The 21,134-nt window shown below is 48.0% G+C and overlaps 1 protein-coding gene across 1 annotated transcript in view; it reads left to right on the top strand.

Moving 5' to 3' along the window:
* The window catches only part of COL4A2 (collagen type IV alpha 2 chain), a 157,591-nt gene that overhangs the window by 86,006 nt on the left and 50,451 nt on the right, over nt 1–21,134 (top strand). The window contains exons 5-12 of the mRNA XM_037024849.2: nt 11,097–11,231; nt 11,317–11,361; nt 14,373–14,489; nt 15,990–16,061; nt 16,426–16,461; nt 16,565–16,627; nt 18,349–18,384; nt 20,761–20,802. Coding sequence (XP_036880744.2) covers nt 11,097–11,231; nt 11,317–11,361; nt 14,373–14,489; nt 15,990–16,061; nt 16,426–16,461; nt 16,565–16,627; nt 18,349–18,384; nt 20,761–20,802 — 546 coding nt within the window. The remainder of the gene's footprint in view (nt 1–11,096; nt 11,232–11,316; nt 11,362–14,372; nt 14,490–15,989; nt 16,062–16,425; nt 16,462–16,564; nt 16,628–18,348; nt 18,385–20,760; nt 20,803–21,134) is intronic.

Raw genomic sequence — 21,134 nt, 5'->3', positions numbered from 1 at the left:
GAGCAGGATGGCCCCGGCTGCAGGGCATATAGATGGGTGCATTTTTTTTTATTTTGGTATCATTAATCTACAATTACATGAAGAACATTATGTTTACTAGGGTCCCCCCTTCACCAAGTCCCCCCCACATACCCCTTCACAGTCACTGTCCATCTGCGTAGTAAGATGCTGTAGAATCACTACTTGTCTTCTCTGTGTTGCGCAGCCCTCCCCGTGCCCCACACACACACTACACATGCTAATGGTAAGGCCCCCTTTCTTTTTCCCCGCCCTTATCCCTCCCTTCCCACCCATCCTCCCCAGTCCCTTTCCCTTTGGTAACTATTAGTCCATTCTTGGGTTCTGTGATTCTGCTGCTGTTTTGCTCCTTCAGTTTTCCTTTGTTCTTATACTCCACAGATGAGTGAAATCATTGGGTACTTGTCTTTCTCCGCCTGGCTTATTTCACTGAGCATAATACCCTCTAGCTCCATCCATGTTGTTGTGAATGGTAGGATCTGTTTTTTTCTTATGGCTGAATAATATTCCATTGTGTATATGTATAGACGGGCACATTTTTAAAATCACTGGAATAAGGCCACCAAACCTTTGGGAGTTTTCTTCTGTAACCCTTGGAAGGAAAAATATTACAATGCTGAAAATGCAGATAAATTCCATTCTAGGGTGGTGGTGTGAAGCACTTCTTGGGAGACCCCTCACCTCCCTGGCAGCTCCCTCCTGCCTGACATGAGTCCCCTGCACCAGTCCCCTGGCTCCAGGGCATCTGAATTGTTTGGGGAGCTTGTGTAAACTGCAGGTTCCTCGGCTGCTCCACCCCCAACCTCTACTAAACCAGAGACTCCTGAGGTCCGAGACTGTCCCCAGACTAGGCCTGGGATGGGACACCTCCGGTGATTTCCTCAGTTCCAAGGGACACTAATGTCCTGGGGCCTCGTTAGGGTGCAGGCCCCATTCTGTGGACCTGGGGCGTTCTGAGGACCTCAGGGCAATGAGCTCCACGCAAAGCGAAGGCTGCACTCCAAGAACCTCCCCTGGACACTCTCTGAAGCCCCTTCCAAATCTGATGGTCTGTTAAGTTTTGGGGAAAGCAATAGGTTATCAGTGGTGAAGAGCAGATATGTAAGTTTGAAAAGTGATATGATGTTGGTCTAATTTTAAATAGCTGTTAGTACCTATAAGAATCTTGCTACAGAAAAAGGGTTAAAATTCCTGGACCAGAAAGACAGACATGTATTCTGTAGAGCAGTGTATGAAAAGGGAATATTCTTTTACCCAAAATAAAACAAAATCCGTATAATAGGTAAGAACCTTGGAGAGCTGAATTTCTCTTTAGTTTCTGCATGGTAGAAATCTTTTTTAATATCTTTTCCCCCACCTCTATCAGAATTCAAGGAAGGCAATGTGCTGGCCACATTTAAGGCTGTCCTTTCAAGTTCCCACCTTTGAGGCATGTTGCTCTGAGGTCATTTTTCAGCCCTGATGCCTGGTTCCTGCTGGGTCACCTCCCTCTCAAGCCCTCCTGCCCTTGCAACAACACTCACACACTTGTAAAGAGGCTGACTGTAAGAGTCTTTAAGGGGCCAAAACTGTGGTTGCAGTCCCAGTATACCTTTGGCCTAATATGGCAGGTGCTGGAAGGGGGCTGGGCCCTCAGTTCTCATCACAGAATGATGTCACAGTGGCATTAATAGGGATGCTGTAAGTGGAAATACTGAACTCTGAACTGGATCTAGGATTAGCAGAAATGTAGAAACTGTGCTCATAAAAACGAATGAGATTAAAACCACATGTGTCAGCCCTGCAGACCTAGTGGAATGGCTAAGAGAACAAACTGACAATGCCAAGTGCTGACAAGCACCTGGACTCTGATGTATCAGAGCGGGAATGCAAAATGGGACAGCCCATCTGGAAAAAGGCTCTGCAGCTTTTTAACAAACTTACACATACTCTTACCATAAGCCCAGCAACTCATTCTTGGTTGTTACAAAAATATGTGTGTACATGAAAAACCATACATGATTGTTTATAGCAGCCCAGTTCACATGCACCAAAGTCTGGAAGCAATTCAAATGTCCATCAGCAAGTGAAAGGATGGCAAATTGTGGGGACAGGATATAGCAGAACACTGTTCACTGGTAGAAAGGAACAAACTGCAGATGCACACAACAGGTCGGTAAACCCCAAACGCATTGCGCTCAGTGAAAGAAGGCAGACTCAAAAGGTGGCACCTGTGTGATGGAATCTGTATGACAGTCCAGAAGATCAAAGTTGGAAGGCTGGAGAAAGACAGTGATTGACAGGTGGGGGAGGGGGTGGCATAGGCCCCGAATAATGAGAACCCACAGAACTACACACTAGCAAAAGTGGACTTTATTGCCCATTTAAAAATAAATTAAAATCTTAAAAGAGAGATGCAAATGCTAAATAACTTTAATGACAATAAAATAGCAAAGTAGTTTAAAACCAAGGAAGGAGGAAAGTAGACAGAAATTTACAGAAATTCTAATGACAGAAAATATGGGGCTCTATTTAAAACTTGGCCTATTCAGGAACTTTTCAAACGAAGATTAATGGGAAAAAAAACTGTGTGCCCCAGCCAGCACAGAACCCTCCCTCACTCTTAATCTTTTTTTCTTTGTTGGCCAATTTTTTTTTTTTATAACAGATCAACTCAGTATAATGCCAACCTCAAGAATATTTTTGTCCCACGTGACTGCATTTAGTCTAAGTGCAAAGCGGATGGCACTGTCAGTCTGCTCCTGGTCTCTGCCAAAGAGACTAAAAAGTCACCCGCAGAGACTGCCAGCCTGGTTGATAACCGGCAGGGAGACCAGTATTTGGAAGGCCATGCACGTGGCTCTTTCTTCTCATTCCTTCCATCTGGAGGCAGCATTCCCAGGGCTACCAGCCAGTCTCTGAGCACAGAGGCCCCACCAGGCACTGGCAGAAACACAGTATTTAGAGCGCAGTCTCGACTGTGTCACGTCACACTTGAACATGACTTAAGATATGATCTAAGAACACTAGCAAAATATTGGCTCTTGCCATTGGTACTTGAAAATGAATCATCTACAACTGAGGCCATGAATATGGACAACTTAGTGTTCTAACAGTGAGTCATTTTATGATTTTGTAACTCAGAGGGTGGCTCCTGTTCTAGAGGTCATTTTCTAGTTGTGTAAGTACAGCCCAGAGCCACCCCGTACTAACTCACGATGACCTACAGGCCATATGGTGACGAACTGGCCGTCGATTCCACACGGCATGTTGTCAGCTGCCGACTCAGAGAGCGCTTCATCCAGGAGGCCTAACCTCTGGAGCTCCCTGCATGCTGCCTGCAGCCTCAGAACCTGCTTCTCAGCCCCTTCCTGAGGGGCTCTCTGCGCTCCCGCGGCCCTAGGCTCATCCACACTCAATCCGATGGAGGATGGAAGGCTCAGGAAACCAAGCAGTCTGTCAGGCAAGGGTTCACATTCAGGCAAATGAAATGTATTAATTGCTGCAGGAACAGAGGCAATGAAAAGCTTTCCCAGACAATCAGCTTTTCCAACATGTGCCAAGCAAAAATCACATCCAGACTGAAAAGCTCAGCCTCGCATTGGGCTGAGAGCCACTGGGTGCAGTCACCCATGGGCTGCCTATTTTTAGAATAAGGAGCAGAGTTTGCCAACTTATCGGTCCTTTGGGTGGAGAACAAAAGATGATCCACTTTTTCTCTGCTCTAAAATGTGAATCTGTGCAAGTAAGCTCACTTCAGGTAAAAGTGGACAACAGCATCTCACAATTACAGGCGACACCCTCTGTTTTGGTTTTGAGAAGATCACACATGGTGTGATCACAAACCAGGGATGTCCTCAGCTTATCTTTTGCTGCTGAAATGGGCTTGGTCCTGACCCACTTCGAGCTCTGCTGTCCCACGGGCCCTACGCGGACGGTTTGTGCCCATGCCCGTGCCGGGCTCAGAACAGGGCTCCAGACAAGAGGTCTTGGTTTCTTCATGCTTTTTCTTTTCCCTGGCAGACATTTGTAAGAAGCATCCGGCTGAGTGTTCTGTGATGTGCTGTTTGAGAAGGGTCTTCTCTTCTTCCTTTTCTAAATATTATCCACCTTATAAATGCACTTTGTAAGAAAGTCCCAAAAGGACTCAGTCTTGTGCAATGTGCCTGTGAACATCTGTGCTTGCGTTTCTCGCCTTTGCCTTTCCCAGACTCCTCTTCTGTGTGTTTGTTTTTAGGTCAAGCTTATCAAGGTATGATTTACATATAGTTCATTGAATAGTGACAAATTATACAGCCATGCAGCTCCTGCCAAAACCATGATAGGAAACAGATTCACGGCCCCAGAAAGTTCCTTGTGCCCTTTTCAGTTTGTCTCCGCCCCCCACCTCTACCCCTGGCAACCGCTGCTCTGTTTTCCGTTGCTAATTTTGCCTTCCCTAGGATGTCATATAAATAGGGCCATAGCACACAATCCCTATAAATAGGGTGGGCAGGATGTAGGCTTTTGTGTCTGGCTCCCTCACATAGTGCGTAGCCGCTGAGACCCGTCCTCACAGCTGCACACATTTTTACTGCTCAGTAGTGTTCCATTTTATGCATGTACCACAGTTCATTCGATGGTTGTCTTCTCATCAGCTGATGGGCATTCCGGTTGTTTCCAGTTTCTAGCTAAAGTAAGTTAAACCACTATGAATGTATCCTTACAAGTCATACGGTGAGCACAGGTTCAACTTTAAAGAAACTGCCAAACTTTTCCAAGGTGGAGACCCATTCTGCATTCCCTGGGCAGCACACAGGAGCTCCTGCATCCTCCCTGGCACTCAGTGTGGCCCATTTCCCTCTGCCTGCAGCCATGCCAGTCAGCAGAGGTCATATCTTCCTACAGATTTAACTTGTTTTTGTCTAAAGAAAGACCAGTGACGTGCGACATCTTTTCATGTGCTTATTTTCCTTCTATATTTTCTTTGATGGAGGCTCTGCCCAAGTCTTTTGTCCATTTTTCTCATCAGGCTGTTTGTTTCCTTATTATTGATTTCTAGGAGCTCTTTCTATATCTTGGATAAAAGTCACATGTCAGATATGTATGTTGTAAATATTTCTCCCAGTTTGTGTCCTGCATGTTTTTGTTTAACAGTATCTTTTGAAAATCAAATCTTTTAAGTCTTGTCAACATTTCTTCTTTTATGGTCTGTGATCTTTGTCTTATCTAAGAAATCGTTGCCTACTTCAAAGTCACAAAGATGCTTCCCTACACTTTCCTCTAGAAGTCTTCCCCTTTGTGCTCATCCATGTAGGTCTGTGATACACTGTGGCAAAGGTTTGTGTGTGGAGGGGGGTAAGGGTCAAGATTGGTTTTTCCCACATGGATGTTATTTCCTTTATATTGACATGAGTCCTGTGGTGTGTGTCAATTTTGGAGGGCAGGAATTCCAAGAGCCCATGTAATTCTACCTCAAGTAAGTAGAATCCTTAATTTGGGATAGTACTTAGTACAGTGCTATGTTGTTAGTATTAAATAAGAAATGACAGGTAAAATAGCAGATTTCATGTGAGCTCTCTTCTGCGTGGACTAGACAGCTGCCCATGATTTACTGATACTTAGTAGGTCTATAATATACTGTTCAGATACTAACCTTCACATCATTGTTAGCTTGGAATAGAGTATTAATTCATCCCACCTGGATAATCAAAAAATTGCTTGCAGATGCTAATGATATCCCTAAGACCAAGGACTAATTCTAACTTGCAGATGAAGGAACTGTTGTCCTGGATCCTAAAAAGTAGCCCTTCCTGGCTTTGGGGCCATTTTACATATTTTTGAATCTGTGTGAACAGCTCGCAGAAGGAGCCGGGACTTGGGCTAGAATCCCAGGAGGGTCCCCGAGAGCTGCTGTCCAGCCAGACCCGCAAAGCCTGAGCATGCTGCCAACAGGCGAGGAAGGGTGGGGCGCCCGGGACCACAGAGGATGTGGGGTGTCTGGTGGAGCGCCCAGTGCCCATAAAAGGCGAGACAGGAAGAGCCCACGTAGGAGGGAGAAGGGATTTCCTACTATTCAGATGTTGGCCAGTAAGTCCTGAAAAGCTTATTCTTGTTCTATCAGGAAAATCCCATATGTAGATGAAAAGTCCTGCTGAGAAGCGGGTTTCATCCTTGGAAACACTGGTCTTCCCCCTTCCCGATAAATGCAGCTCTTTTTACCCCCTCCCCCAAGGTGAAATTTAAGGCTAATAAACTGTGACTGGCAACAGGCCCCTTGGGGTGGCATGAACGTGAGGCGGCTTCTCTGGGGGCCCTGAGGAGTCATCCTTCCCCCCCTGCATGTCTGGGGCTGGAGTTGAAGTAACCCCCATGTGCACAGTTCTGACCATATTTTGCCCCTTTTCTCAGAAGTAAGATTCCAAATTCATGAAAGCTCAGTGAGTATCTCAGGACCTTAGTCACCACCTCTCCACGGCGTGGTGGTTAAGGAATGTGGATCCCATCCGGACCCACTCTACCGCCTTTCAGGACTTCGGCTTCCAAAACTGGCCTGATGTCCCACGTACTATTCCACGGCGCCTTCAGAAAGGGAGAGGCCGGGCGCACTCTGTCCCCACGGTCACCCATTACTGCAGGTGTCATTGAGGCATGAGACCAAGAAAATGTCAGTCAAAATGGTATTTAACAGACGCAATTACCAGATTTTCCTCCGACTCAGTGAACCCAGCCTTCCTTCTGAGACCCACCTTCATGCAGAGAGTCTCCTTGCTAGAAGGGGCCTGTGCTCCCACCAGAACGCCGGGCCGGGCCGGGGGCTGGTACGGGGCAGTGACCCCAGACTTTACCAGGAAACCTCCCAGGACCACGTCCAGAGCAGCTCCAGGTCTGGGCCACCCTGAGACTGCATTTCCCACGAGCTGCCAGGGTTGCTGGTTCAGCTCACGGACCTTCCTTAGAGCAGCGAGGGTGTGATGGGAGATGGAAGACTCTGGAATGATCAGCCCCACCCCCAACCCAACTGCACAGCAGTCCGCTCTTCATTCCAAACCTCCTGTGGGGGAAGAAGCCTACTCCGTGCATTTGTCTTGGGCATAAAGTGAGATAAACCATTTTTTGAGACCTGTAACAGTGCTTCATCAGAAGGTACGAAACTCCATGAAGGTCTTCGTTGTCCTCGTACTAGGAAGCAGGGCACTGGCATGATACGAGTCACCCTCCAGTGGGCAGGGGGCATGGTATGCAGTCTGATAGCTCCCTCCCAGAGAGTCTGCTGTCTCTTAAGAAGTATTTGTAGGAATGCTTTCATCAAGGATATTGCAGGAAACTTAGGAGCTTTTGAAATTTATGCAGACATTTCAACTACAGCCCTACTCTTCGTAGGGTAATTTTTAACATCATTTACTACAAAAGGCAAGGAAGAGGCGGAAATAACTTTTTTAGTCAGGGCTTTGGACAGAGAGGATGGAAGTTGGTAATAATGATGATTAGCACAGAGAAAAATCCTTTTATTGCCTGATTATTCCAGCTGCTCTTTACAAAGACACCAGATGCCCTGGTGAGCAGGATATCCTAAGGAAAATCTCAGTCCCTGATGACTGAAACATGTAGATTAAGGTCCTCAGACCTTGACGTAAGTGTCCAGTCCATCCCAGCAACGCAGGGCTCCTGTGGGCAGGAGGGAGGGCCAGTCCCAGGGGGCGAAGGTCTAGTTCAGATTCTCTCCAGAGACCTCAGGGACCTTCTCCAGGGTGGAAGCCAGAGGAATCTTAGGAAATGTCCCATCTGTCAGAAGCTCAAGATGAGCTCTTCAGAATGACATCATCTTCATACCCAGTCAGATGGCAATCATTTTTTTAAAAAAGAATATAACAAGTATTGGCAAGGATGTAGAGAAATTTGGACCCTCACACATTGCTGGTAGGAATGTAAAATGGTGGAAAACAGAACGGCAATTCCTCAAAAAGTTGAACATGGAATTACCACGCGATCCATCAGTTCCACTCCTGAGTGCATACCCAAAGAATCGAAGACAGGTGCTCAGATACTTGTACGTGTGTTCATAGTAGCATTACTCACAATGCCCAGATGTCCATTAGTGGATGAATGGGCAAATTGTGGTCTATCCCTATGCAAGGGATACTATTCAACCACAAAAGTGACTGAAGTACTGATAAATCCTACAACATGGATGAACCTCAGAAACATTATGTTAAGTGAAAGAAGCCAGACACAAAAGGTCACATATCGCACATATGATTCCATTTCCATGAGGTTGGTACCAGAGGATGGGGGTAGGAGCCTTGGGGAGGGACCACTCAGCGCGTAAGGGGGTGAAGAAGATGTTTTCAGACTCAATAGAGATGGTGGTTGGAAGTCATTGGGAACCTACTAAAAGACGCTTTAAAAGGGTTAGTTCTGTGTTATGGGAATTTCATCTCAAAAAGAAAAATGTGACAGCAGGCTCCAGAAAAGGAAAGACTAGTTTTATTCCAAAAGACAGACTTCCTATTAGGGAAAAACGGTTACTGACAGTAGAAGGAAAATGAGTAGGCGATGTGCTTGGTCAGTCTCCGCAGGACGGGGAATCGGGGAGAGCCCGAGGAGGGCAGGCCGCAGCTTGGCGTCTCATCGCCGAGGCTCACATCCCGCCTGGTGAACAGTGCGTGTTCCCTCCTTGCTGCTCCATACCCTAGTCCCCCCAGGTAGAGATGCGTGCGGTCGGTAAGAACCACAGTGCCAGTGACGGACGTTTCAGCCCCCGAGGCTGCCCACTGAGACGCCTCACCTGGTCGGGAATCTGCAGGCCTAGGGCCATGGTGTACGACCCCAAGGAGGCTATATTCTAACAGACCTGCAAACAAGACAAAAATAACTGGGAAGGGTCCATAAAAAGCAGAACCGAAGCATGTTTTGTCTCCAAACTTACACCAAATGTGGCATACTAAGACCTCTGAGCGCTGGGGTAAGGCGGGCCTGGGGATCCTGTGTCCGGGGTCAGGGCTGTCCATCTGTGACCACGGTTCTCTTCAACAGCAAGAAACAAACAGGTGGCAACAGCCCCACGTTCATCACCTTCTTTGAAGAGACCGAAATAGATCGGCTTCGCCACTACATACAGTGCTTGCGATCAGCCTGAGTTTTTGCTGATTTCTGCTTTGACAGGACTCACTGGAACACATGGAGGGGAGAGCAGGGGAGCCCACCACCTCTAAACTCTTACCTCACCCAGAGGAGCCCTGAGGGGGCTCCCCAAACTCCCCCTTTGTCAGAGGAGGCCCGGGTCCTGAGCTCTGGGGTAGGTCCCATCCATCAGCTGTGATCTTAATCTCCGTCCATATCTTCCACTCCAGAGAAATGTCCTACTGCTCCCCCATGCCTGGGGCCCTGCATCTGCAGAGGTGGGCAGCTCAGGAATGATAAAACCCAGGGACAAGGACCCACATGCCCTCTGTGGCAGGGCACCTGGGCAGCTAATGCCGTGCCATCGCTGCATTTTTAAATTCTTCATTTCCCCTCAATTGTGTGGAATGTTGGACAGATTATAAACATCCTGTAAAGGCAGACACACTTCTAAGCTGCACAGTTTATGTAGGAGAGGTTACTCACAGGCACTGGAAAGAAGGCTAGAAATAATGGCTCAGTCCTGCCTCGATCTAAGGGCAAGAGAGAATTTGGAATGGGAAGCAGGCGGGGCTCGGCAGGGACAGTTTCTGCGGGATGAAGCAGCAGCCGACTCTCATGGAAGCAGGAATCAAAACACAGAGTCGTCTTTTCCTTTTTTTAAGTTGAGATTACCTGGGACATTCATTAAAACATAGCCACTACACGCATTAGTTCCAATAATAGGAGAAATAGAGCCCCGTTTTTAATCTTTTTATGTGTATTGTGGTAAAACATACATAACATGAAATTTGACATCTTCGCCATTTTTAGGCAGCTCAGCAGCATCGGGCACATTCACATTCTGTGCGGCCATCACCGCTGCCACCCCCAGGTCTCTGTCACCTCCCCAAATGGAACTCTGTCCCCACTAAACAAACTCCCCGCTCCCCTCGCCGCCCCTCCCCGTAGCCTCTGTTCTACTTTCTGTCTCTGTGAGTCTGATGGCTCTAAGAACCTCACCTAAGGGGACTCACACGGTGTTTGTCCTTTGTGACAGGCTTATTTCTGACTCAGCACCGGTGTCTTCAAGGCTCATCCATCGTGTAGCCTATGTCAGAACTTCCTGCCTTTTTAAGGCTGAGTAATAGTCCATTGTGCGCACGGACCACATTTTGTTTATCCATCATCTGTTGACGGACACGTCGCTTCCACCTTCTGGCCCTTATGGACGGTGCTGCAGGGAACATGGGTGCCCAGCTCTGCTTCAGTCACAGTGAATGTCACCCCAGAGCTGGGATTGCTGGGCCATACGGTAGTTCTCTGATTTTTTGAGGCCTCCCCATACTGGTTCCACAGTGGCATACCATTCGACGTTCCCACCAGCAGTGCACAGAGGTTCCCGTTTCTTAATATCCTTGTCAATATGCAATTTTGTCTTTTTGAAATGAAAATCCTAAGGGATAAAGATACACATTTTACATGTTTCAGAAGCCTTTTATTTCTTCCTGTGTGTGTGCACATGCACACTCCCTGTGTGTGTGTGTATGTGTGTGTGTGTGTGTGTGTGTGAACAGGAAGACCACCTAATCACTTAAACATCGGGGGTCATTTTTCAGACCTGGATGCAACATACATTTCCATACCTACTATATGCATTATACTGAGATAGAGATAGGCCTTAGAAATTTGTTAGAAACTTTTTTAACTGAAAAGACTTTTTAAAAAAAAAACAAGTAAGTTGATGCTTTCATACCAACCCAATATTAGCATTTCACAATAACATTATTTTAGTGATTTAGGACCCTTTTTTCTCCCACTTAATATTTTTTTTCCTTTAAATTCTATGACCTCTTAGTCAGAAGTCACTCTGTGGCTGAAGATGGTAGTTAATGTACACTGTTCTCTGACGATTACAGCTCTTTGAGAATGAAAAGGGCAGTTTCAAAAGCAGCCTGACTGAAAATGCTGATTTGTTGTTATTCATTGTGGAAATTAAACGTATGTTGTTTCCACAGGGCCAGCCAGGGCCAGTAGGCCCCCAGGGCTACAATGGGCCCCCAGGGCTCCAGGGATTCCCAGGACTGCAGGGCCGCAAAGGCGACAAGGGCGAGAGGGGCCCGCCCGGCATCGCAGGACCGAAAGGAGACGTGGTAGGGATGCGCGCCCATGTCCCCTGGTGTATGCGGGTCAGTGAGTATCCTGGCCCCCCGGTAAGCTTGTTTGCCTTCTTTATAGGGCGCGAGAGGTGTTTCTGGATTCCCCGGTGCCGATGGAATACCCGTAAGTTTTTTGTGAGATTAAAATTTTTACATGTGGTACTCAGGCTGAGCTATACTTCCATGACTGACAGGGCATCCTCATAGGCCCCGGTGTTGTTTTTAACATAGAACTGGTGGGGCTATGTGCTTATTTTTTCTTCTGGAATCCAGTCAAATATTGGACAAATTGTTTCCCTTGTAAATGTTCTTCTAGACTTGGCTTCAGAATTGAGGCTACTTTACTAAAACTGGATGTTGTTTTCGGATGAAAAGTGGGCGTGTTACTCAGATATGCTCAATAAAGAGGCCGTCCTGGAATTTTGTTTGAACTATAAGACAGACCGAATATAAAGCAGTGCAGCCAAGAACGTGGACATAATAAAGTCCTAATGAATAATTGTGCAGCTTCTCAAATTCTTTGTCGCAACCACACATAAAAGAGAAGAAGAAAAGGCATGGGTTGTCCATGAGAAAAATCTCAAAATGCAATAAAATGTGTTTTTCTAACCTAGTTTATTTTACTGCTTGTGGCATAAAAAAATAAACAAAGCAGCCTGACTCACAGCCCTCTTCCCAGGGATCCATGAGCAGATTTCCCAGGACCCGCTTCCTGCAGATCCCAGCCTCGGGACAGACGTGTTTATCGCGCACTCAGACCCTCCTCCCATCTGTCTGCTGCTGAAGTTTGCGGACAGCTGCTCCAGGAATCTGACACATATACACAGATGTCTGCACCCTGCCCTACACACATGGTTTCCATCCCCATGCTCGCACGCGCATGAACACACACATGTGTGCATGTGTACATGCACATGTGTGCACACGCCCAGAGAGAGAGACTCGTTATTTCCCTGGCTACACATACGGCAGCTCCCATGCAGGAGGCTGGAAGGAATGGACACAGTGGAGTCCCAGAGAAGTCACGCTTTCACTTCAGAGCTTCAGCCCCACTCTCAAGAAGATTCTTGGCAGAAGGACGGAGCTGTCATTGCTGCAGAAAGGAAGCCACCTTTACCGACCGCAAGACCTGCGTGCCCTGAGTGGGGACTCACACACATTGGTTGCAACACACAGCTCGGAGCAGACCAGGAAATAGCTCCCACGTTAGTCAGCAGCTTGAGAAATGGGCAGATGTGAAGAATCCACAGATTTCAAGAGTTAAACAAATAAAAGTATTTTCCTACCAAGTGTCTCAAACTCAGTTGCCCATTTTTAAACTATGTTTTTGAGCTCTTTGGGCTATTCGTCAGTGTTGTCTTCTAGAAGTCAAAATCTGAATTTAAGTAGAGTGACATTATGGAAAAGTGTTGCTAACTACTCTGTATCATTTTTTAATTTGCTTTTCCACGTCATTCCTATTTAATGTCAGAGGCAAGTGTTTCACAAATTGGGGAGGAAGTCGTCATCATGGGAGAATGATGACGGGAGCCCAAAACTGGGCGTTTGCCCCAGGATCTCAGGCTGCCCAACATCATCTCTCCAGCCGCTGAACTCTGGACCGACACGAAAGTTAACCCAGCGTCACCTGCTGCATCTAAGCAGTTAATGAAAGTAGAGTTTGAAGGGCTGGGTCATTTTAGCCATTTAGGAGTCACACACGAAAAGAGTGAGTGTTGACTCATACAGAAATATATCTTATTAGATGTTGGACAAGAGATGGACATTCAGCTCAGTATCATTGAAAATGTGCTTGAAGCATGATTTCAAACTAACGTGGGATTGACACGCAGTTTCAAATGCCTTAGACAGATCCTGAGGGAGTGAGAAAGGCCAATAGCGGACGCAAAACAGGAGAAGATGAAGAACCCGGTGATGCATTTTAGGAAAAGCGTCGCAGATGGCGAGAATGCCTGCAGAACTGGCTCTCTCAGGCTGAGCTCAGAGGGGCGGCTCTCTGAGACCCCTAAAGGAAGGCTTGACCTCAGAGGCTCTCAGAAGCCGGCTCTGGCATAGCCGGACAGACCGTTTTGGGTGATTTGCAGGAGCGTCCCCCAGAAGGCCCGCGGAAAGCCCAGGGGGCTCCCACCTGATGGCACCAGTTAAAGAAATGGCTTTGAACCCCTGAAGCAAAGAGATGTGCAAACAAAAGAAAACTCTGCTTTTCTCATCATGTTTCTTCACATAATTCAGGCTACAGGCACTCCATGTAGGATTTGTTCAGTTATCTTGAAATTTTCCAGATTTCTCAAGGTAAATCTAAAAGATATCCTAATGGCCTCAAAAATCACTCTGGAATATATGTTTGGTCTATTGTCAACAAAATCAAAATTTTAAAGAAATTATACAGGAAGAAGGCATACATCTAAACATCTGTTGTGTAAAGAAATAACGAAACAGGCTGTGGTCTTGTAGTACTTAAAATGCAGGTCCCTAACGCAGCTCCTGGTGTCTCCGACCCCAGACGCATGCAGTTGAGGTGGCCACAGACCGAGCCCCACTCTCTCCGGTGTTCGGAGGACAGGTGATCACATCGCGTTCCCTCTCCCAACAGACATCTCAGAACATCTGCCTTGCTTTCTGTTTGTGTGTGAAATCTATAAACAAGATTAGGAAATCTGTTCTGCATATGGCCAAGCCCCTGGACATCCCACAGGAGATCTCTGGCCTGTTTGGGATGTAGCTCTGTCAAACTCACTGTCTGAAATCCAGTTGGGCACAACAGATAAGGGCTTCCTTGTGCCTGAGAGGAAGCCTGCTGCCACTAGAACGTTTTCTCCAGTGTTTAATTCTGCCCTCACCTGTCCCTGCTGAAGCCTGCCTCCCCACGGCCCAGTGCAGCAGGGCAGGAGAACCCCAAGCCGTACTCTTCTTCCGGGAGCCCATGGGAGCAGCTGCATCCTGCGACCTTTCTCCCCCCTAGACTGTGCCCCGCGCCCTTGGAGACCTAATCTTTCCTTCATTCATGTGTCCCTCTGGAGTTGTCATTTCCTAGGGACATGTCTGATGAGAAAATACTTAGGGCTCTTTCATCACAAAGTTCCATGAAATTGGAAACCAGAGGCTGGAAAACTCACTCACTTTTCTCTTTCCCAGGGACATCCTGGGCAGGGTGGCCCCAGAGGACCTCCTGGCCATGACGGCTGCAATGGGACCATAGGAGACTCCGGCTACGTGGGACCCCACGGGCCTGAAGGGCGGCGTGGCCCTCCCGTGAGTATGGTGTTAGCATGTGCTGGTCGGGCTTAGCTCTAGAAGCCGACGGCTGGCGCTTTCTGGTGGACACACAGAAATGACGCTGTATCCTGAGCTCTCTCACGGGCCTCATCAAAGGCCGAGGCCAGGACCTCTTTAAAAAGCTGTCTTGGAGAAACGTTCAAAGGAGCGGGTTGCCTGCTGTGCCCTGGGCAGTGAGGGTGGACAGGCATACGCTACGCCCCTCGTGACCTGCAGAAAACGCGCTCCCTTCTCCTTGGACAATGGTCAGGATGAAGCACCTCTCCCGGCCGATGTGTGATTGCACATATCTCAGGATGATTTTCCTGGATTCCAGTAACTTCATTTTTTTCCATATTCTTGAAATGTTAATAGACAGTAATTGGTTCGGTTTATATCGTTCACTCCTCCTGCCTCCCGCACATCTCTGCATTTTTTCCTATGTTCCATTTCAAGTGACAGTGAGTGACAGCATCACAGCTAAACTGCCGCCGTAAAGCATACAGCACGGTAACCTCCTCTGTTAGTCACCCACTTTGTTAGATTCTGAAGTTCTTTATGACATCAAAGAACAATGACATTCTCCAGCATACCTAATGGAGGCGCTTATGTTTCTAGTGGAAAAAATATTGTATATTATTTGATGGAAAAAAATGTTAACTACTAATTTCACAGTTTCATTTAGTTTTCAGGGTATTTGCAGAGAATCTTGAAATAATTTTTGGTGCAATATTACTACCCTCTTACCACCAAAATAGTGCAAATTCAGGATTATATTAACATTTTATTTGGAAAAACTTTTTATTTCAAAAAGTATTTTTCAGATTGGGGGAAAAGCAATCACGAACACCCTTCCAGTGTTCCCCCGAAGCTAACAGACTTCTTACCGTATCGGTAGCTCTGACTTCCAGTTCTCTTTCTTTGGCTGTTTCTTTTTTATTTGGTTCAACTCTTCAGTGAGCTACATCATTTTCTAGCCTATGCTAATATCATAACTTTCATTATCAGGAAACATACCCATTACTTTAATACTGATTTTATGTATCGGTATTAAAAGACATTTATACATATCTGTGTGTACACATATGGCATCTGTTTCACACAATTCCAGGGGGTTTGCCTCCCACAAGGTGCTTCAGAATATATGTGTTCATATCTTTGGTACCCAAATGGCAAAGAAAACACAAAACAGTATTATTATAAGAAAAATAACCTGTTGGTATATAGGATTCGTTTACTGAGCATTCATGTAGGTTTTGAAAATAATTTAAATCCTATAAAGCATTTGCACTTTGACTCTGAAGAAAGACACTGTTGGATAAATACGAAAGTAAAGTCTCATCTGTGTGGTCGAATGCTGTGATTGGTGTTCAGAATAACCTAAATAAGCTGTTAGAACAACTGGACGTTGCCATAAAAGTCGGTATTTAATCCTCCACATTTCCCTGGCTGCACAGAACGTTCACAGCCCCTTGTCTCTCCGCCATGTGCTTGTAGGGGCCCGAAGGACCCAAGGGGCAGAAAGGCGAACCTTATGCACTGTCCAGCGAGGACCGTGACAAGTACCGGGTAAGACTGCCGGAGACAGGTCTACGATTGAGCGATCCTGTGCCCACTCCTGATTCACAAAGCTGACCTCCGAGGGAACCCTGAGTGGGGAGAATGAGGGGATAGGGGGGTGCACGGGAGGGTGGAGTAACCCCAAGTCAAGACCGAGCATCCAGTCCCCCTTCGGGGTGTCTTCAACTTATGTCTAATCGTGGGTGTGTCCCTTTCCCAAGTCCACCACACCCCAGACATTAGGGCACCAACACCACCGTGCCTTCCTGGTGCTGATATGATTTATATACTTGTTTCCAATGTCACAAAAAATGTAATGAAATCCAAAGATGCTTAAAACCTAGAACTCTTAAAATCATTTCTTCTCAATTAGGGTGAACCTGGAGAGCCTGGATTGGTCGGCTTCCAGGTAAGTATTATTTTCACTGGAGAATATTCCAAGCTAGACTTTAAGGATTTAGGACTCCAAATACCAGTCTCTCTCCAAACACCCCTCTCTCCTCTGTCCTTAGGGGCCTCCCGGCCACCCCGGGCCTATCGGGCAGATGGGTCCTGTTGGAGCTCCAGGAAGACCGGTAAGTACGAGGTGCACCTGCTCCCACTGGGAGCTGCCCAGGCTTCCTCTAGAGGCTCAGCTTCTGCAGCCTGTGGGGCCTCATGCCACAGCGATGACCCCGTGGTCACTATAGACGGTGTCAGGCGAAGCAGGTCATCGCTTGCATGCATTTTGCTGCTATTATGGTTGAAGAATGAGGACTCAAAACGTGGGTGACCGAATCACTGCCAACCAGTGCTTGTAGGGGCCCGAAGGACCCAAGGGGCAGAAAGGCGAACCTTATGCACTGTCCAGCGAGGACCGTGACAAGTGCTTTTGTCTGGGTGCGGGCTGGGCGCGCTTCTGGTCACGCACCTATCTCTCGGCGGCGTACCCAGCCAGCTGGCAAGGAGCCTGTTATCCCCAGGCAGAGCAGACCAAAGTCCAGTGAGCCCATAAGGAGGAAATGGGCTCTGGGTCGGCACGGTGAGCTGGGGACATGGGGCAAAATGGCCCTCGTATCCCACCTGAGCAGTGCTCTGCGGGCACTCCTGCCCCTGCACATCCCGATGAAGGGGGCTGGCCGCAGGGAGAGGAAGGAGGCAAGGACACGGCCGTGGGCCTCGGCCACCTCCCCGGGGACAAGGGCCAGGAGACGACTGGCTGCTGCGCTGCCTGACTCACACCCCACGTGTCTTAGTAGCAAGACAAAGAGGCCCTGAATTACAAAAGGAGAGGTTTGGCTGCAGGTGAGAGACCTTCTCACAGAAAACCATTGCTCAAGGCTGAGGTAGATGTCAAGGGGGGGCATGTTTTCAGCTCCTTGGCAAAGAGGGAGGAGCTGTGTTTTGGGGAAACCTCCGTCACTGCAACCACTGGGGGTGCAAGCACTCAAAAATCACCTCCGGACTGGAGTTGAGAGTAGAGCTCCGTTTTGTCACTACAAAGCAAGCTTCCCGGTGCTGTGAACGTCATGTTTGCCTGTGGCCCTCTGGCTATGAGAGATCTGGCCAAATGGGATGGAACGAGGGTTCTGTGAGGAGAGTGTCCGCTCTCCTGCCGCACACCGCTGTCAGCTCACTGCACACGCACCACACAGCTTGGGTTTTCATTCTTTAAATATGCAGGTCAGGAAACTCAACTCTCAGCCCACGGGTGGTACCTGCTGTGTCTCTAGCTGATCCGACAGGTTCAGCCTCTTCAGAGGGGCCACTAGAACCACCCGCAAGCCTCACCCAGCCACAGCTTTGCATGAAACACCGATCATTCTCTCGCATTTTAACAACTTCGTGCTACGTGTGGTGTTGACCCCAGACGCTTCACAGAGAGATGCATGCTGGTATTTGCTGACGGGCTTCCAACCCTGCAATTGGCCCATAGATTAATTCTGGGTGAACATTTGCTGGCCCACCAGCCAAAACTGCTGGACAGTGAGTGCCCTACAGGGGAGTCAGGAGAAATGGCCTCTGCAGTGACAGGGTCTGGGACCTTGCAAAGGTCCAGAACATGAACAGGACACGGGTGAAGTCAAATGTTCAAACTCAGAAAAGCAAACCCAAAACAGCTGTGCAGGGACAGCCAGCAAATTCCAGGAACTGGGCCTGACCCCAGTCCCCCGCCAGTCCTTCCTCCCTCCCTCCTCTGTGCACGCTGCTTGGGGTTCTAAATATGCAGGGAAAGCCTTTGCAGAGCTTTCTAGCAGATGGCATCAGGGTCCTAGGACAAAGGAAACCACTCACAAATGTCTCTGTGTTTGTGCAGGGCCCGCCTGGACCCCCTGGACCAAAAGGACAGCCAGTAAGTTGGTTCGTGGGCGCCCCACAGTCACATTTATGTGCATCTTTCTTGACCACAGAACTATTTGGTTAACAACTGTGTGGTGTTTATTGCATGATGAGAAGCATTTCATAGGTTTTTAAGACTTAATGTCATAAACTGCAAAGATATACCCAGTGGTGCCCCCGGAGTAGTCAGCGCAGTGCATAAGTGGACATGGTGAATGGTTTGTTGTTTGTGAATCATGTAACCTTGCTGTCGTAGGACAATGAAATCAATGAATGTTTTCTCAGAAGCATAGGTTTAGGGACAGTTTGTGTTTATCCAAATGCGTCAGTTTAGCAGAGTTGGCAAAATGCAGCCCTGCTTGCATAGACGAGCCGACAGCACTCTTCTTAGCTGGGCGCAGGCAGCTTCCGCAGGAGCATTATGTCAGCCTCAAGGGATGTAGCCAGTGATGTCTGAGTCAGGCTAGAGCCCAAAATGCTCCTGTTCCCATCAGAGAATTATTATATTGGCTGGAGCACAACAGAGCAGGCGGCTTATTGGAACTCGGAGGCAGAACTAGGGCTCGGTATGACCTGGGGGGTGGATAAATGCCCAAGACAGAAGGGACTGGCAAGGGAAGTCCCTGATCAAAGCTCAACATGAGTCAACGATCCTGGGCTGCTGTTACCATCATTTAAGGGCCATTCCGTGGCTGAGCGTGGCCGAGGACATCTCCCAGCATGCACATTCCCACGTGTGCCCCACGGAAATCCCATCTCTGTGACCTCCTGGGGCCCTCAGCTGCCCCCGCGCCCGTCCCCGGCTCCCACCACCTCTGACACGGCTTCCGGCTGGGGCTGGAGCTTGTTAAGGCAGCTGCTCCGCCACTGGACTCCCCACTGTCTCAAAGCCCCAAGCAGGGTGGGAACGTCCCAGAGCCAAGAGAGGCGGATGTAGGACCAGGCAGCTAAGGTCGCCTCAGGTCCCCACTTGGCTGCAACACAAACAGCCGTCACCCTCCGCCAAGTCACTTCCTGGTGACCTGGACAACCGGCTCCCGAGGCAGAGAGACCACAGGGGCCGGGCGCATCACACACCAATCTAGCCTGGCTGAGCTTCTGTGCTTTGATTTCAGCTCCCAGCCAGGTGGGAAAGAAGCAAAAAAGCAAAAATTAATTAAAGGCTTTGTTTTTATTTTCAGAGCATGTCTGGGCATTGGAGGGGGGTGGACAGTATACTGCAGAGAAAGATCAGATAGGGCCCTGCTTGGCGCTCCACTGCATTGGGGCTGTGACGCTGTGGGAAAGGAGCAGAGCTGTTTGGAGGTCAAAGGAAACAGTCCTGTTTCTCTATTGTGTGTAAATTTGTACCATGGCTTTTCACGTGTGCTTGTGTTAGACACCAGGGCCTTGTCGATTCCTCACCCACAGCACCTCCACTCGGGACACTATCAAATACATTCAAATTGCTGGCCCCGTAAGCTTTGGCTCTTAAGCAAAAAGGAAAATCAAAAGGTTGGATAAACCCAAAGAATCACCATCACCTAAAATTATTGAAAGGGCAAGAAAGGTCTACGTGAAATTAGGGTCACCTTGCCAAAATGAAAAAAGGTTGAGGCAGAAGAAAGAAAGAATCATGATCTTCGAGTATGGGATTCTGGGAAAACAGCTACTTTCTGAGTGTGGGACCCACAACCCCAGAAATTTCCCTGAGACTCGAACCTGCAGAGACAGCGCACTGACAGGTCAGGAAGAGCTGGCGTCAGGTCTGAGCTCTGCCGCCCCAGGTAGGGCAGGCTCCCACCTGTGACGTCCGGGCTCAGCGCGTGGTGCGGGCCCTGGAGGGTCACAGCACAGGGCAGCCGGTGCAGAATGAACAATACCTTCCAGTTTCTGGCCATCAGGATGCTTGAATAAGAGAATGTATCTCAGAAAGCAAGCTCCCAAGGGGGACAGACTAATTGCTGTTAGTCCACTCCTCTTGAGGTTTCACTTAGAGGATAAAATATGCATTTCTTAAAATTTCTTAAGAGCATATCTGTATTAAAGGAACAACATGCATTTTCTGAACCCCAGAATTCTCATCATTTAGGCTGAACCCCAGTGAAGGCTCACTGTAACTGCCACGCGCTGCAACTGACACATCATCTCAGTCTGCTCCTGTTTATATTATGGGATATCTGGGCTCAAGTAGTTATTACCTAGTTTATAGGCAGACGTAGCAAAAGAAAATACATTAATTTTCTTTTTATGTCAGTTTCTGGGAAGTGAAGCCAGAATTTCTTGTAAAGATATTTGCTCAGTAATGCAGCACATAGGTAAAGACTAGGTTTCTTTTTCTAAAAAAATCATTTTATTTGATGGTGATTGTCGACCTTTAATAACTTATGAAAACCACTTCTCTTTTCAGGGCAACAGAGGACTTGGCTTTTATGGGGAAAAGGGCGAGAAGGTAAAGGAGACATAATGGTCAAAGCGGGGCCTGCGGTGCTCGGCAGTCAGGAGATGGACCGTGTGAATGACCACTGTTTTTGAGGCGCTCTGCCCCAGACCATTTGCACAAGAAATAATCAATGCCAAATGTCAGGCTCTGAAACACGCCCCAGGGAACAGTCAGGGGTCAGTAAGACAGTAAAAGCAAGCCATCTGGGTCAGCCCTGGACCCCTGAGGTGGACATAACTCCAGCATCTTCAGTGCCCAGTAAGGAAAAGTCGGTTCGCTGAGGTGTCTCCTGACGCCAGGATCCAGAGGTGACGGGGGGCGACTAAAGCCAGAGCCACAGG

This window comes from Manis javanica, chromosome 9 (assembly GCF_040802235.1).
Source record: "Manis javanica isolate MJ-LG chromosome 9, MJ_LKY, whole genome shotgun sequence".
Classification (NCBI taxonomy): Eukaryota; Metazoa; Chordata; class Mammalia; order Pholidota; family Manidae; genus Manis; species Manis javanica.
The sequence above is the reverse complement of the archived record's forward strand: the minus strand, read 5'-3'. Positions and strand labels throughout refer to the sequence as shown.